This window comes from Gavialis gangeticus, unplaced genomic scaffold (assembly GCF_001723915.1).
Source record: "Gavialis gangeticus isolate Ggan-Ray unplaced genomic scaffold, GavGan_comp1, whole genome shotgun sequence".
Taxonomy (NCBI): domain Eukaryota; kingdom Metazoa; phylum Chordata; order Crocodylia; family Gavialidae; genus Gavialis; species Gavialis gangeticus.
Window position 1 is genome coordinate 47,548,847 of NW_017729000.1, and position 14,946 is coordinate 47,563,792.

Below are 14,946 nucleotides of genomic sequence, written 5' to 3' on the forward strand. Positions count from 1 at the left end.
ATTGCCCCCCCACCCGGCAGCACCTGGTGACCACTAAGGCTTTTCTTTAAAGTACCGGGAGCTGGGGTGGGTGGGGGCAGCCATGGGGGAGCAGAGGGGTCAGGGGGGCTGTTGGGGATCCCCCCATGGTCCCCTCCCCCAGGTCCCCCTCCTCTGCCCCTAGTACTTGCCCGCTCGGAGTCAGCTGAATTTCAAGTATACTTAAACTTCCTGCAGGATTTCCAATTCCCACTGCTTGAATACCTCAGCAACTAGTTGCCTGCCTTCCAAATTTAGGTCCAGCTTACCTTAGAGTGCATAGGTCTCTGCCTCTTCAGTGGGTCTCCTGAGATATGATTAATGGAAAAATTTAGGACAGGGGAATATGGAGCAAGTTTTAGTGATGAACAGTGAAAGCAGGTGCCTGAAGCAATGGAAGAGGAAGGAAATTAGGTTAGTTTAATGTGATTTTTTTTTCCTTGACAAATCCACATTGGCTGTTATTGGCAGCTGAATCTCCAAGTCCCAGTTGAATCAGGAGATCCTTTAATCTCTCTGAATCGAATCAGAACCCTCTGAACTGATTCGGCTAGATTCAATGATTCAGACATAGGCACAGCTTTATATGTTTTTCCTACATACCTCAATGTACCAGGAGGCTCATGAGTGTTGAGATGCTGGGGCAGAGGGAGCGTCCCACAGGAGCGTGGGGGGGTTCCCAGCACGCTAAGCAACAGACCCAGAAGTGGACCAGAACCACTTCTGGTCCACTTCCAGGTCTGTCACAGAGTGTGCGGGAGACTGTCCCCCAGCTTGGTGACCGGTGCCTCCTGGGTATAGAGGGGCACCCAAGGTCTCCCCCCGCGGCTGAATGCTTCTGGTCCACTTCTGGATCCACTCCTGAGTGCACGGGGGCCTCCCTTTTGCTCCTGTGGGATGCTCCATCTGCCCCACCATTTCAGCATTCATGAGCCATGCCTGGTACCCTGAGGTATGTAGAAAAAACATTTAAAGCTGTGTCTATGGCTGAATCTCTGATTCTCTGAATCAGAATCAAATCTTCAGATCTGAATTCGGCTGAATTGAATTGGGACAGTGATCGAAATCAACGAGTCGGATCACTGTCCCCCGATGTTCAAGCACCATAGAAAATAATCAGTATATGAATAAATCTATATTAGCTCATTTAAAAATAAAGTAAGGTTATAAAATGACAATGTGGAAAAGGTAGAAAATTTTAAATATTTAAGGAACAATAATCACTGAATATTCAAGGCAAGAATTTGCAGTGCTAATATATCCCTTTTGAGCCTGCATAAAATAAGGCATCAAAGAAAATCTTGAGAGACCTTAAAATCCACCTTTATAGCACAATTGGTCAACCTGTCTTTTTATATAGATGTGAATCCTAGACACCCACGAAGGCAAATGGAAAAAGGACGTGTTTGAAGACAAAGTGCTAAGGAAAATATTAGGTGCAGGACAAGAAAATTATGTATAAAGGAGAAGACATAAACAACAGCTAGTGGACCTTTCCAAAAAAAACTGATGTCTTGAATGAGATAAGAGTACAGAAAACACAATGTGCAGGGCATATCATGAGAACTGACATGAGAAAACATATGAGGCAGATTTTGGAAGCTGAGGTTGAGGGTATCAGACCTCAAAGCAGACAGAGACAATGATGCGAAGATAAAACATAAAAACTGTTCTGAGAGGTACAGGCAAAAATATGACAAGGTAGAAAGAGGCTGTGCAACATAGGAGGAGATGGAAGGCTGTAGTTAAGGCCATTATAGATCCTTGAGGCTTATGAGACCAGAGAGAGATTGCACCATGGAATAACTCAAAATCACCATAGTCGTATCATGTATGAATTAGAGCTTGTATATATAAAACTGTCCCTGTAGCTGAGTAAAAACCCTGCGTAAGCCAGAGTGATAGCCTGCTTGGCACCCCATGTTGTGCTAGCTAAATATCTTAAGACAGATACCTGTATAGAGACTTTACTGCTGACCTTCTGAATGTGATGTTTATAGGTAAGGGATTGGTGTAATGTGACTCCCTGGTAAACTGAGGTATGCTCATGGGGAAGGCTGTTGTTGCTTACTCTGATATTCAGTGTTCTTTTGGCTTGACAGCCATCCACATGCAAGAAAGATGGTACTGATTTATTGATGCTCCTCACTGACTTGATGCCTCTTAACTCTCCCTCCCCACTGCCCCCACCCAACCACTGTACCACTGGCCTGGAGCAAGGGTATGGTACTAAGCATGGTCCTCTGTACAGTTGTTAGGGGCTTATCAGTTTGTGTTACACTGAGCGGAGCCATAATTCTGGGGAATTAACAACTAACCACCCCATCCCTCAAGGTCGTATTGCTTTCCTGAGAGAAGCCAGCATTTTTACTTGGATCCACCTGACACAACTCCTAACTCAAACAGACTTCAATATACACTGAAAGCTTTTCTTGAGCCCCACAGCAGAGGTGTAACCAACAGGCAAAACCGCACATCTTCACTGGTGATCTTCCCAGTGCCTTTTGGCAGAGCAGCTATGAATGAGCAGTGCTGGAGGTAAGACGCAGTGGGAAATTGGATTTTTTTTTAGCAACTCCCCCCCGGCCTGCCTTCCCTCTCCCTCCCTCCCTCTCCTACCAGAGAACTGGAGAAGGCTCATCCCTCCAGGCCCTGATGCTTGAGTTTCCTATTTCACCTGGCTACTACAGCAAGGAGATGGAGCCCAGGTGACCAGGTTTTCCCAGCTGGGAGGTGGAACGTGGGTGTTCTGTGCTGTGGTTGGTGCCGGGTCATGAGGAGCTACGTGGCCTCTGGCCCCAGGTGGAGGAAAAGGTATGGACAGGGGACTCGCCATAGGTCCCTTGGTGTTTCCCTTGTTTGCAGGCTCCACATTTGTGTGCAAGAGGCCTGGTTGTGGAGCCTGAGATGCTGAGTTCAGGATGATCACTTGGACACCTGCAGAGCACTAGAGACATATGCATAGACAATGGCAATGACATGAGGACCAAAGGGGAGGTTGGAGGTTGAAACGGACAGGTTGGCGGCTGCTTGCACCTGCAGTGCTGCAGCACTGGAATGAACCTCCCAGGCCCATGTATGTGCTGTGAAGATCAAAGAACAAGGTCCATGGATGGCCAGCCACCCTCTGATGGTCGCTCATGTGCTGCTCCGGAGCAGAGTCTTGGCACCAGGATAAGGATTTTATGCACAGGATCAAAGAGTACTTGGGACCCAGCTATGACACTCCTGAGTGACATCAGTGCTGCCTTCCATGTGGAAACCATTGTCCTCCCCAGCCAGAGTGCTGGGGCAAGCTGACGCCCACCCTCCTGCCCTTGCCATGGATAGCCTTGCTCCAAGGATTCCCCCCTGGGATGACATGTCCAAGAGTCCTGCAGGAGGAGAGGGGGCCCTGGATGGTGCACTGCACACTGCCCACTGATTGGGAGATTCTGGGGGGTGTGGTGGGGCCAGGATAGGAGATATGGTGCATGAGAGCTGCTGACCCAGGGTCTGAGGATCCAGGAAGGCATCCAGTGGGGTCCGCTACAGGGAGCAGCAGGGTGGGAGGGGAGGGAGACGAAGCTGTCTGAGACTCGATGCCAGGGCCAGCATCGACTCTGCCTTCCTGCCATGGTCAAGTTGCTACCTGGTCATTGGTAGCCACCGGGGTAGGTGCAGGGCCCCAAAGAGAAAGGGGACAGGGCATGGCCCACCAGACTAAAGGGCCAGGTCACGGCAGGCTTAGATCCTGCTGCAAGGGAGTGACACAACCTCTGTAATGATAGGCAGCCCCATGGGCTCTGGTCCAGGTTCTGGAGTGTGCAGCATTACACAGTTTTTCTTTATTATGCACACAAAACGTTTGGCAGCTGCAACATTTAATAAACCAAGGGGCAGCAATTTTGTGCACGGCATTCCCCCTGCCATCCCAAAGTTCTGTGTTTGATAAGTTGAGCCCTTGTGGCTGCCTACTCTCTTTCTCCCCCCGCCCCCTCCCAAAACGTTGTAACCCCCTGATGCAGCCAGGGTCTTTCTCCACTCTCTCCATGTTAACTGAGAAGGTCCCAAGTTCCGGAGTGGGCAATATTGTATAGTTTTTGTTTAATAAATATGCTAAAGTGTGGCAACCACAACATTTTAAATTGAAGCACGTCTCTTCCTCATGCCACATTCCCCTGCATCCCAGTGTGTACTCCTAGGAGGCAGAGGTTGGGAAGGGAAAAGGGAAGGGGGACAGTGTGGGTTGTGGGCAGCAGTGCTTGTGACACAGGGCCAGAGTTGCCCGGGGCAGGAGACCCATGGTCCAGTGCCAGGGCATGGGCACTCAAAGCCTTCCAGCCCTACTCATCTCTGGAGGGCTTCCAGTGCGCCTGGGTGAGGAGCTACTCAGCCAGGGCATTGTGGATCTGGTCAGCCAGGGGGGAATACAAGCATCCACGACATGCATACACAGACACACACAGAACCCAGGCATCGATGACACAGAACCGAGGCATGTGGGGGACACACACACACACACACACACACACAGACACACACACACACACACTTGGCAGGTACTAGGTTGGCATGTGCAGGACAGCTGGCTGATGGCTCGTGGCCATGAAGAGCTGCTGCTGCATCGGGGTGGTTCATCTGTTCAGCTGTGCTCAGGAGCCTTGGCAGCCTGGGGAGCCCAATGGGCACACTGGGAGGTGTGTGAGAACTCCCCACTTGCTACACTTGGGCCACACAGGCAGGCTCTGAGCACCGCCCCCCCTACCATGGGCTAATGTGTATTCTGCTTTCTCCCTACCTAAACAGAGCTGTGCTTAGTGTAAAGCTCGAAAGTTAGAGCACTTCTGCCGCTGGCTTCTTTGAAGCTGTCCACAAATTCATTTAGTGCAGAAGTTTTTATGCTTGTGAGTTCAATATCATCACTAGTGTCATGAAACAAAATAACACTCAAGCTTTTAGATGATGCACACAGTTATAGATTTCCCATCACTGAGGTGCTGCTCCAGTTCTACAGTCACTTTCCCTCTTTAGCCCACCCAGAAATCTGTGTACTGAAATTATGTGGTGTCTCTTTATGGCTGGGAAAAGATGCTGCTCTTGGAATGACATGCTGAATGTACAAGAAAACCATGGTATTCACATGGGCCTTGTTAAACAATATAGTTTCAAAGTACAGGTTTCACAACCCATGATAGAAAATAAAGATAAACTGTTGTGACAGTGCAACAGCTTCTCACTTGAAAATAAAATAAGACTCTTTGGTTTCACCTTGACATTGATTTTCTATAAATACCAGCACCATTTTCTATTCTGTTCACATTCTCCCCGAGTTCCAGGTAAATGATCAAATCCATCTAGTCCCTTATTCTCAGAGATAAAGGTCTCTCACGCATCCCATTTCATTAGCTTGCTATTCTAGCAATAACTTACTAATTTATATCTTTAGGGCTTAAAAATCTTTATTAGAAAAGTATCATGTAAGCAGAATGATATTTTAATGCTGTAGTGAATTTTTCCACACATTGTACATAGCAAAATGTGCTGTGCATATTAGATTAGAATGCAGCCAATGATCATTAGGATGTTTATCCTTCAGAAGCAGAGGTTAGTGGAGTGTGTAACACCCTCAGCATGGCATGGGGTGCCTTTCAGAGGGAAAAATAATGCAAATGTATTATGGGTAAAATTTTGAAAAATTGAAAGTGAGGTAGAGGCCTCATCCTCAAACATAGGCACCCCATGCCATGCACGGGGCAGCATGTGTCCCTCCCCCCCCAAGATTGGCTGCTGCCAGCTTCTGTGGGCAGTTGCTGCTCATCACCTGCCCCACCCCCCCTCGCCACCACTGCTGACATCTGTGGGCATTCCCAACTCGCTGCTCACCACACCCCCCTCCCCGCCCCGCTGACACCGCTGCTGGTGTCTGCGGGCAGTCGCCACTGATGCTGCTGCCTGCAAATGGTGTCCTCCCACCCCCAGTCTCGGGAGGCACCAGTCATTCTTGTCCTTAAAAGTATATAAACAGTTAGCTCCCAGTATGAGCAACTTTCGGTTCTTTTCTGGTCATCTCAGTGTACATGTTTGGTTGCCTATATGGTAGTCTAAGTGTCCAAAATGCCCCTTATGCTCAGGTTGGTATTCTCTTTTAGGTATGCAGCCCTGTGTATGTGGATAACTACATACATTCCCCTACTGGGCAGATGCACTGTCAATAGGGTGAGAGAGACAGACCTCTTTATCTTTTCATTGAAATAGCTCTGTGGCCAGGGCACTTGCCTGGAAAGCTGGAGGACCTGTGTTCCAGGCCTCACCAAGTTGGGGCTTGCTCATACATATCTTCTACTTCTCAAGATGGCACTCCAGCCACCACACCACACCACAGGGTAGCCGTTATCCAGACCTTTCTCCACCACTTTTTTAGATGTTGGGCCCCCAGGCATGAGATGTGAAGTCAGGAGGAAGGGAGCAAGTGAGAGCATATGTGACTCAGTGCAGTGGCTGCTGGTCTGCAAGGGAGAGGTCCCACACATCCATTTTTTCCAGTGGTTATATTAGTAGCTGTCTTCAAAAAGACACACAAAAAAGGAGGTGATGGCTGACCTGTGGCAGTGAGAGTAAAGTACTGAACTGGGAAGTCAGAGACACCCAAACCTGCACCAGGCAAGGGACCTATAACCCAGGACCTCCAGCTGTGAGTGCCCTAGTCACTGAGCTGTGGGGAGCAGGGGAAGGGTGGGGGCAAAATAGATGAGCATGTTCAGGGCCCTTTTCTATTCCTGAGGTTCTAAGTCTGATAGTTGTGGATTTTGGCTGATTATGTTTCTGGGTGCCCAGGATTGCTCTGTGTCTGCAAGGGATATGCATATGTGCCCTGGCCGCTACTGCAGTGTTTCCCAACTTTTTCCAGCCCAAGGCAAACTTACATTAATAATATTTTTCCACAGCACACCTGTTAAGGCATTCCCCATCCGCATACCTATTGTAGCTCATTGCCATGGCAACATTCTGCAGCACACCTGTTGATTTTTGACGGCACACTTTTGTGCCACGGTGCACTGGTTAGGAAACACTGCACTACTACATATGCCCAGCTGTGCAGCTATGAAGTTGCACATGGTCAACTATGTGCACAGGGATAGAATGCCAGCCAATGCATAAGGTATTGATAGCATGCAGATGACCAAATCCGGATGCTTAGATTACCAGGAAGAGAAAATAATGTCACTGTGTTCAAGCATTACAGCTACTATAGGGGTCCAAAGTAGGGTGACCACCTTTTCAAAATGGAAAGGTGGAATACATGCCCACCTCCCCCCACCACCCTGGCACCACGGCCAGAGCAGAGCAAATGGATCCCGTGGGGGGCAGGGGAGGATACAGGCTTTCCACTGCAGGCTTGGGGCTCCCCACACCGCTGCTGTCCGCCCAGGAGCCCTGAACTGGCCATGCCACCATGGGGAAAGGAATCACCCCCCTGCCCACCTGGCAACTGCAAGGGGCAAAACTCTGCACCACCACCGCTGCTACTGGGCAAACAGGGGGTGCCTTGCCATGGGAGTGCAGCTGGTGCACGGCCCCTGGGGGCAGTGGCAGCAGCACCAAGTCTCTCCGCTCTCCCACACTGGGTCCTGTGTGCTGGGCCATGGAGGCAATAGGAAGAGGACCGCAAGGTAGGGAGCCCTAAGTCCGGCAGCGGGTTGCCTACATGCACCTCCACCCAGTGCACAAATCTGGGAAGGGGCACATGCCTCCCCGTGTCCCCCTCCCCAGGAGTGTGCACAGCAGTGGGCAGCCAGTCCCCCTGCTGCCCCCTGGATGAGTTGCTCTCCACTGCTGCCTGGCTGTATTCCTGACCATGTGCAGGAGTTCACTCACACACATGCACGTAGTGCCCCCTGCATCCTGGTCCCCGCAAACCCCAAGTAACAGAGTTACAGCCTGCAAGGGGAAACCTGCTATTTCCCATGTTTTTCCACAGAAAACAAAAAACCCAGATCTCTTCATATGATACTGTAAATCTGGGAGAAATGCTGTCCTGGAGTCATGTAGCCAAGGACTGGAACTTGAAGTTCACATTTCAGGACTGTCCCACCCAATTAAGAATGGCTGGTCATTCTAGCCCAAAGTGATATCACTAGCAGAAATGATCAATTACAGAGTCATCTTTTAATGAAGGTTGTTATCATTTCAAGGGAAGTTACCTTTGGGGATCTTGGCTGAGGATTCCAATCCCATTTCAAATTGATGAGATATAGACTAGATACTCTTCAAAAGTTTTACCCATTATCCTGAGCTTTAAGGACAGCAGGCCCCATGGAGGCTTAGCATCTCTGATAATTAGGCCTCCCATTTAAGTACTTTGTTGCTCAGCCAAGTTTAACCCATTCACAGCTACTGCTGAATTTGCAAAAGCTGCTGCCAATTTGGCAGTAGCTACAGCAAGGGTTAAACTTCCAGTTTTTGGCTGAGCAGCTGGGTGCATTAGTGATGCTGGTAAATGCACTCTGTCCTTGTTCCATGCAGATGGTATTCAGCCCTGACTGTGGAAAAATATTTTTTTCTTCATTCTATGTTCCCCAAACAAGCTATGTGTCTTATTTGGGCATGTATGGTATGCAAGAAAATATGGTATAATTTTCCTGGTAAGTAGTATTTTATTGCCTTTCAGTTACCTACACCATGCAGGCCAGTGTATTCTCTCTGATGAAGAATTAAAGAACAAAATGCTCATAGCTTTTTAGAGTGATAATGTACTAAAATGTACTCTATGTACTCTAATGTACTCTAAAATACAGGTCATGAACCCTATTCAACATTTTGGGACATAAAGTGCAGAACACTACTATATCTAATAGAGAATGCAAAGAGACTGTAGACAGACTGAAATGTATTAGATTGAAATTTGTTTAAAAAGCATAGGAGTGACCTCAGCAGCCCTCCTCGTACAAAGTGCTCTAGGATCTCCAAGTACCATGAGCAGTCACTGTTATGTACTGAAGAACCATGATGTATGCCCATCAAACTAACTAAAGAAAAGTTTATTTTATTAAATAGAGTGACAGTCTTGAGAATGGAACAGCAGTTTTACCCACTTTAGAAACCATCACACTTCTCACTCTCAGGCTATCTTCCTGCTAAGCTGTTCCCATGCTAATTGAACTCAGAGGGCAGAATATATTATGTTGGTTGCAACAATATGTAACCTTTTGCTTTTTCTAAATGATTCTAGTTCATGAAATGCAATAACTTGTGGACTTAGATCTTATAGTTGCAGTACCCCAGATGCGTGTGCATGTGTGTGCGTATGTGTGCATGTGCATGTGAGAGAGAGAATACATTTCCTGTTGTTGTTGGCGGGAGAAAAGATAAAAACCTAGGGCTATGTACAGAGGTACCCTATACACATTTTACAATGCTGTAATTTAGATTTGATAGTACTATAGTTACAGTGCTCTGAAGCATAACAGAAGTGCAGTGTTTGGTGGGGGGAAGGGGCCTCTGAACCTCCCTGTACTTTCCAGGCTAGGAGGCAGGGGGCACTCCATAGCCTCCCAGGGCTTCTCCACTGGTCAAGAATTTGACCAGTATACAGAAGTTATTTAAAGCACTGTAGGTTGCTAAAGTGCTGTAAAATACAGTGCTTCAAATTGAATACCTCATTTAACAAGAGCTAATTTAAAGCACTATACCCATTTTTAAAGTGCTGTAAAGCCATGCACTTCTGTTAAGTCACAGCAATAAAGCACTTTAAATGGCAAAAAAGCAACTTTTGTACACACCCTAGCACTCTTTAGCCCAAGTGGAAAGGGCATGTTAGTGGGGGTTCAGAGCCCTGGATTCAAGACAAGCTGATGCATGATGTTTGTGTTTGATCACAGCTTATCACATAAATGGGGACACCTGTAGAGGTCAGGTTCTGTACTCAAGTTCGTTTCAGAAACAGGTATTCTGCTGTAATTCATGCATCCCTCTAGTGGCTACGTCTGCATCAAGCCCAGCTAGGCCCCACATGGAGGCCCTTGTCAGGACCTTTCATGAAGATGGATTGGGCCCTGGCTCAGTCCAGCTGCATAGAACAGGGCTTGAACTCTTTGGTTGAGGCCAGCCTGGCCAGGGCTGATCTAGCTATATGGGGCTTCAAATTTGGTGGCGGGGCAGGAGTGGCAGTGTTAATTGCTACCATTTCCCCTCTGGAACTGAGGGGAGACCTGTGGGCTGGATTATGTTGCCCCACAGGTCAGATCTGGCTGGTGGGCCAGAGGTTGAGCACCCTGGTCTATATGTATTCAGCATTGTGTGTTGCATATACCATGTGAGAGAATTAGATCGCTAGTTACTGGATTAAAGTGCAACACTACATTAACAGTTTGATTTGGATTTCTAATCTGAGAGACAGCGTGTTAGCATCACTTGGCCTCATTCAGTAGCATTAATTCAGTACTGAGTTGAAGGAAAGAGAATTGCGTATTAAATCACACCAGAAGTACTTGTGGTAGCACTTGTATTTTTCTTGGAAATATCACATCTAAATACCAACCATGCCCAAACCTCTTTAGCTTGTGAGCTCAGACAAAACCACTGCTCAAGATGGCAGGGAGGAGGGATGGGAATGTTTATCATTTCACAAATGAAGGTCATGGTCAAGTAAAATTTTCTACTATATTTTTCAACAGAAAAATTTCCAGGCTGCAGTTCAATAAGGTGAAACTGGAAGATGCTGGAGAATATAGCTGTGAAGCGGAGAATGTGCTAGGGAAAGACACAGCAAAAGGCAGCCTTAATGTGAGAAGTGGTAAGTTGAGAAACCAGAGACTGTCTTGAGGCAGCTTCACCTTTCCTACAGTCAAGCAGCATGTTTTGTACATGATCTGTCTTGTATATTGTTTAATGCTTTCAGGATATCAAGTAAAACAATCTTGGGAGATAAACAAAAATGCAGCTTAGCATAAATGTTTATCTTTATTATCTGCCACTGGCAAAGTGGTTGATTTACATTTTAAATAAACTAGAAAAAAATAGAAAGAAGTGGTGGTGGAACTGGAGAGGATAAACTTTATATTTTGGACAACAATTTCTGAGAAGTAAAACTCACCAGAAAAAGAAGATGAATAGTGAAACCATAACTGCCAGGAGTGAAGTTCCAGTCAACTTTCATTGTATGACATGCTCCAGCACTTTGAAAGTAAAATGTGTTGAAGTTGTTTTACCCCCTTTGTTTCAAGTACTACCTCCAATATTAAGCACAAACTTTATAATGTTTGCAGAGTAAGATCTTTGCTTTGTAACCTGGGGTAGGTCACTTAGGGTGCAGCCTATTTTACTTTATGTGCCCGAGTGTCATTTATCCAGTTAGTGATCCTATTCCATGTGCTACGTGGACATAAAAGTATCCACGTGTAGCTGAGCAGGCATGGTATCTGCCTGGCCAGAGGGCAGGCTGTATGACTCCGCAGACAGGTACCTGGGTAAGTGCAAGTCCCAATATTGTAGCCAGATAAAAGTCCATCACTGTTGCAGGAGGGTCCTCTGTTACTTTAGCCTAATAGCTGAGGAGCTGACGTACTGCAAAGCAGGATACCCATGAAATGAAACAGAACTCTGCCCTTAATGACTCTGTATATCTCAATAGCCCCCAACAATGGTGTTTGCCCATATCTGTGAAGATCCCCAGATGCCTGCTGCTATCCATGCACCAAGGAGTCTGTCTAGGAAGAGAATTCAGTGGCTCTGCTAAATTTTTTTCCCCAGTTATTTTAGGAAAACATCCAGAGTTCATTAACTAGGGGAGAGCTACTTGAACTCCTGCCTAAAATGCAAGCTGTTGCTTATAACAGAAAAATATACATGTGCCAATAGGGATATATAGCAAAACAGTCATGACACATATGGACTCCACTGAGGCAGCTCTGTTTGAAAAGGCAGCTCTTCATACTGTAGACATTTATTATCTGCCAGTCATTGACAGTAGACCCCTCAGGACAGGGAGGGAGCCTGTCTGTAGGACTGTACAGAACCTGGCACATTAGGGCCTTGATCTTAACTAGAGGTTGGAGGTTCCAGTGGCATAAATCATAACTGTAGCTATGTAATGTTGTTGTTCCCCGTAAAGTCAAAGAGTACTTGTCTTAGGTAGGGTGTATTTATATTTTTCATCAAATGAAGGGTATGCTGTAATGTGAGGGTTGTGTCTTCATGCAAAGGTTTACATTTCATGTCTTGCTCAGTTTGAAGGTTACATCTTAAATGTCCATAATCACAGAAAGAATTTGCAAGGGCCAAAACAGCTGCTGAAAACTAGAAAGAACAAATGCAGATTTCTGGTTTCTCAGCCTAATTCTTTGGGCTGTGTCCCTTACTAGGTAGTTGTAGATTCCATAGTGATGCGAACACTGGGAACACAGAAAGACTGGATGGTGCACTTGGTTGCAGCCATATGTATGGAGGGGTTTTGAATTCATTACAAAAGTTGCCTCACAAGCACCCCTAAGGGTTGTGACATTCAGCTGCTCTGATGTCTTTGCACTTGCTATATGCAGGTCATCAGCCCCAATGCAGAATAGTGGTACTTGGTACAGGGAGTAGAGCTGGGTAAACATAAGGTGATAGTGATAGCTACTGTATATACAGTGGGTATGCCGCCTGTTCGCTGACAATTCTGCTTCCCTCTTAAATACTTTCATTGGCTCCCTAAGCCTCTGCACCAACCTGAAGCTTCTTGTTCTCATACATTGCCTTCATCTGTGCTCTAATCTCTTCTTTTTCCCTGGGAGCCTTCCTTCTGAGCACCTGGCCGATGGGCCTCTCCTGTTCATTGCAGGTTGCTCTCTTCTTCTATGCTATCTCTACAGCTGGAACTTCCTGCCCCCTCTTTCTTTAGATCCTTCTTTAAGGCCCATTACTTATTTGACTTCTTTCATTAATTAGCTTTCCATGGCATCTGCTTGTCTTTAACTCTGTACTAGGTTCTTCTGAATGTTGTTGTCTGTATCTGAAACAAACTATTTATCTCTATAAAACATTCTTCACACCCCATGGATAAAAAGCAAATAATGATAAAATGATGGGATGCAGAAATAGCAAAACAAGAAATACCACATATAAGTGAGATGATTGTATTGCCCAGCACCTTGATTGTACTGTGTAGACAGTTGGAGAAATGCAGGCACAGGATAATGCTAGGTTTTAGCATTAATTGCAGTCCTTTGAACAATAGATTTTGCCCAGTAAGGCAAAGAAGAAAAAGAACAACAACAAAAAAACAAAGCCTAGTTTGTGAAAGTAATTGCTAAAAAATACACATCTTCTACACTGAAAAGAAGAAGTCATAGCAGTCTAGATTAGATGGTAGGACTGATGCCAAGCAGACATGTGATTTAAATGGACTTCCTGACCCTTTCATTTGGCACCATTATACAAGTCAAAATGCCATGATTTATGATGCCACAACAAAGTGGGAATTTAGAATCAGGGAAAAGGATTGGATTAACTCAGTGCATTTTGATCTGCGGTTCAGTCCCTGCTGTTGATGACCTATTCAGAGGTACTGCATTATGAAGGGTATTTGGGGGATTGAGCTGGACAAGCTTCTGAAGCATGGAATGAGATTCCTGGGACAGTTATGTAGGCAGCTCAGTGCAATGATTTGTCCCTGTCGAGTGGGGCATGGGCCACAAGTGAAGATTGCTGAGACCTCCAGTATTTTAGGAACATAGGGATGGAAGGGACAATCAAGTCCAGTCCCTAGTCTTGCCTTCTGAAGAAGGGAGGCTTAAGGAGCAGAAACCCCTGCATTTATAGATGCCAAAGACCCAGGCTCCAGGCATTCCTGCCAATAATTCCTAGGAACCACAGCTTTTGTAAAGCAATTTTGAGTCTTCCTTACTTTGTCTTTTGTGTTTTATTTAATTAAAAAAAGATGCCTATTCAATGCTTGAGGATTGTTTTCAAGTAATTGAAAAAATAAACCCACAATAGGCCAAAGAAGTAGGTAAGCGGTGGCCACATGTAACACAAAAAATATCAGTTGGCAGATTTAAATACTCACTAGACCTTCACAGAACCAAAAATTTATATTCCCTAACTCCACCCTGCACATGTCAACTGTTGTTGACAGTGAAGAGGGGTTTATGACATGTTATTTCAGATCTAGAAACAGTGAACTCCAAAGGTTCTCATGTAGCACATTTTTGGTTGGCAGCTTTTTTTATAACCCAGGCTAGAGACAGAAGTTACACATAAACCGGCATAAGTGGCTGAAAACCAGCTCAGATCTGTAACATAACAGAAGTTCCGTGCACGTAAGCTGCCTTCAGAATGGCCGAAACCGGTTTAAGATTAACCTGGATGGATATAGTATCAGACTTAACTGATTTAGGTTATATTGGTTTACTGAACCTCCAGATTCAAGTTAACTCACACTCCCCAGCATCCCAGGATGCTTTGTACTTCCCCAGCAAACCCCGCCTTGCAAGGTGGGTGGGCTAGCCTTGATCCAAGCTGTCTGCTTCAGCCAAGCAGGGAGGCATGCTCTAGTATCCCCTGCCTTCTGGCCTGGGCAACTGCAGGCTGTTACCAAATTTGCCCATTACTTTGGGGTGTGCTCATTTATTAGGGATATGTTTCTAGGGTCTTGGTAATTCTATTAATGTGCTGCTTGTGTTACTTGGGTTTATATACGGAGCTGTATATGTCCCTTCTGCAAGCCCTCACCCCCAGTGGAGCTATCTTGCAGGACTCAGTTTCAGTGGGGCTGGGTTCTTCCTGGCTGGGTTGATCAGCATGTACAGGCTGACACCCTCATATGCCAAGAATCAGTTCATCAGAGGAACAATGAACTACAGTCAGACACAAGCACACAGTTAAACAGAATACCTCTGAATCCAGCTGGGTGTCCAGATGACACCCTCAGGGGCCAGCATTCAGTTCATTAGGGCACGTCTGAGCCAA

General features: G+C 46.2%; 1 protein-coding gene across 4 annotated transcripts in view; it reads left to right on the forward strand.

Moving 5' to 3' along the window:
* The window catches only part of NRG2 (neuregulin 2), a 423,875-nt gene that overhangs the window by 278,716 nt on the left and 130,213 nt on the right, over positions 1–14,946 (forward strand). For 3 of the 4 annotated variants that reach the window (XM_019506597.1, XM_019506598.1, XM_019506602.1), the window contains exon 3: positions 10,674–10,792. In XM_019506597.1, the coding sequence (XP_019362142.1) occupies positions 10,674–10,792 (119 nt within the window). Of the gene's footprint in view, positions 1–10,673; positions 10,793–14,946 lie in introns of those variants that run through there. The other variant, XM_019506600.1, reaches the window with a different exon arrangement.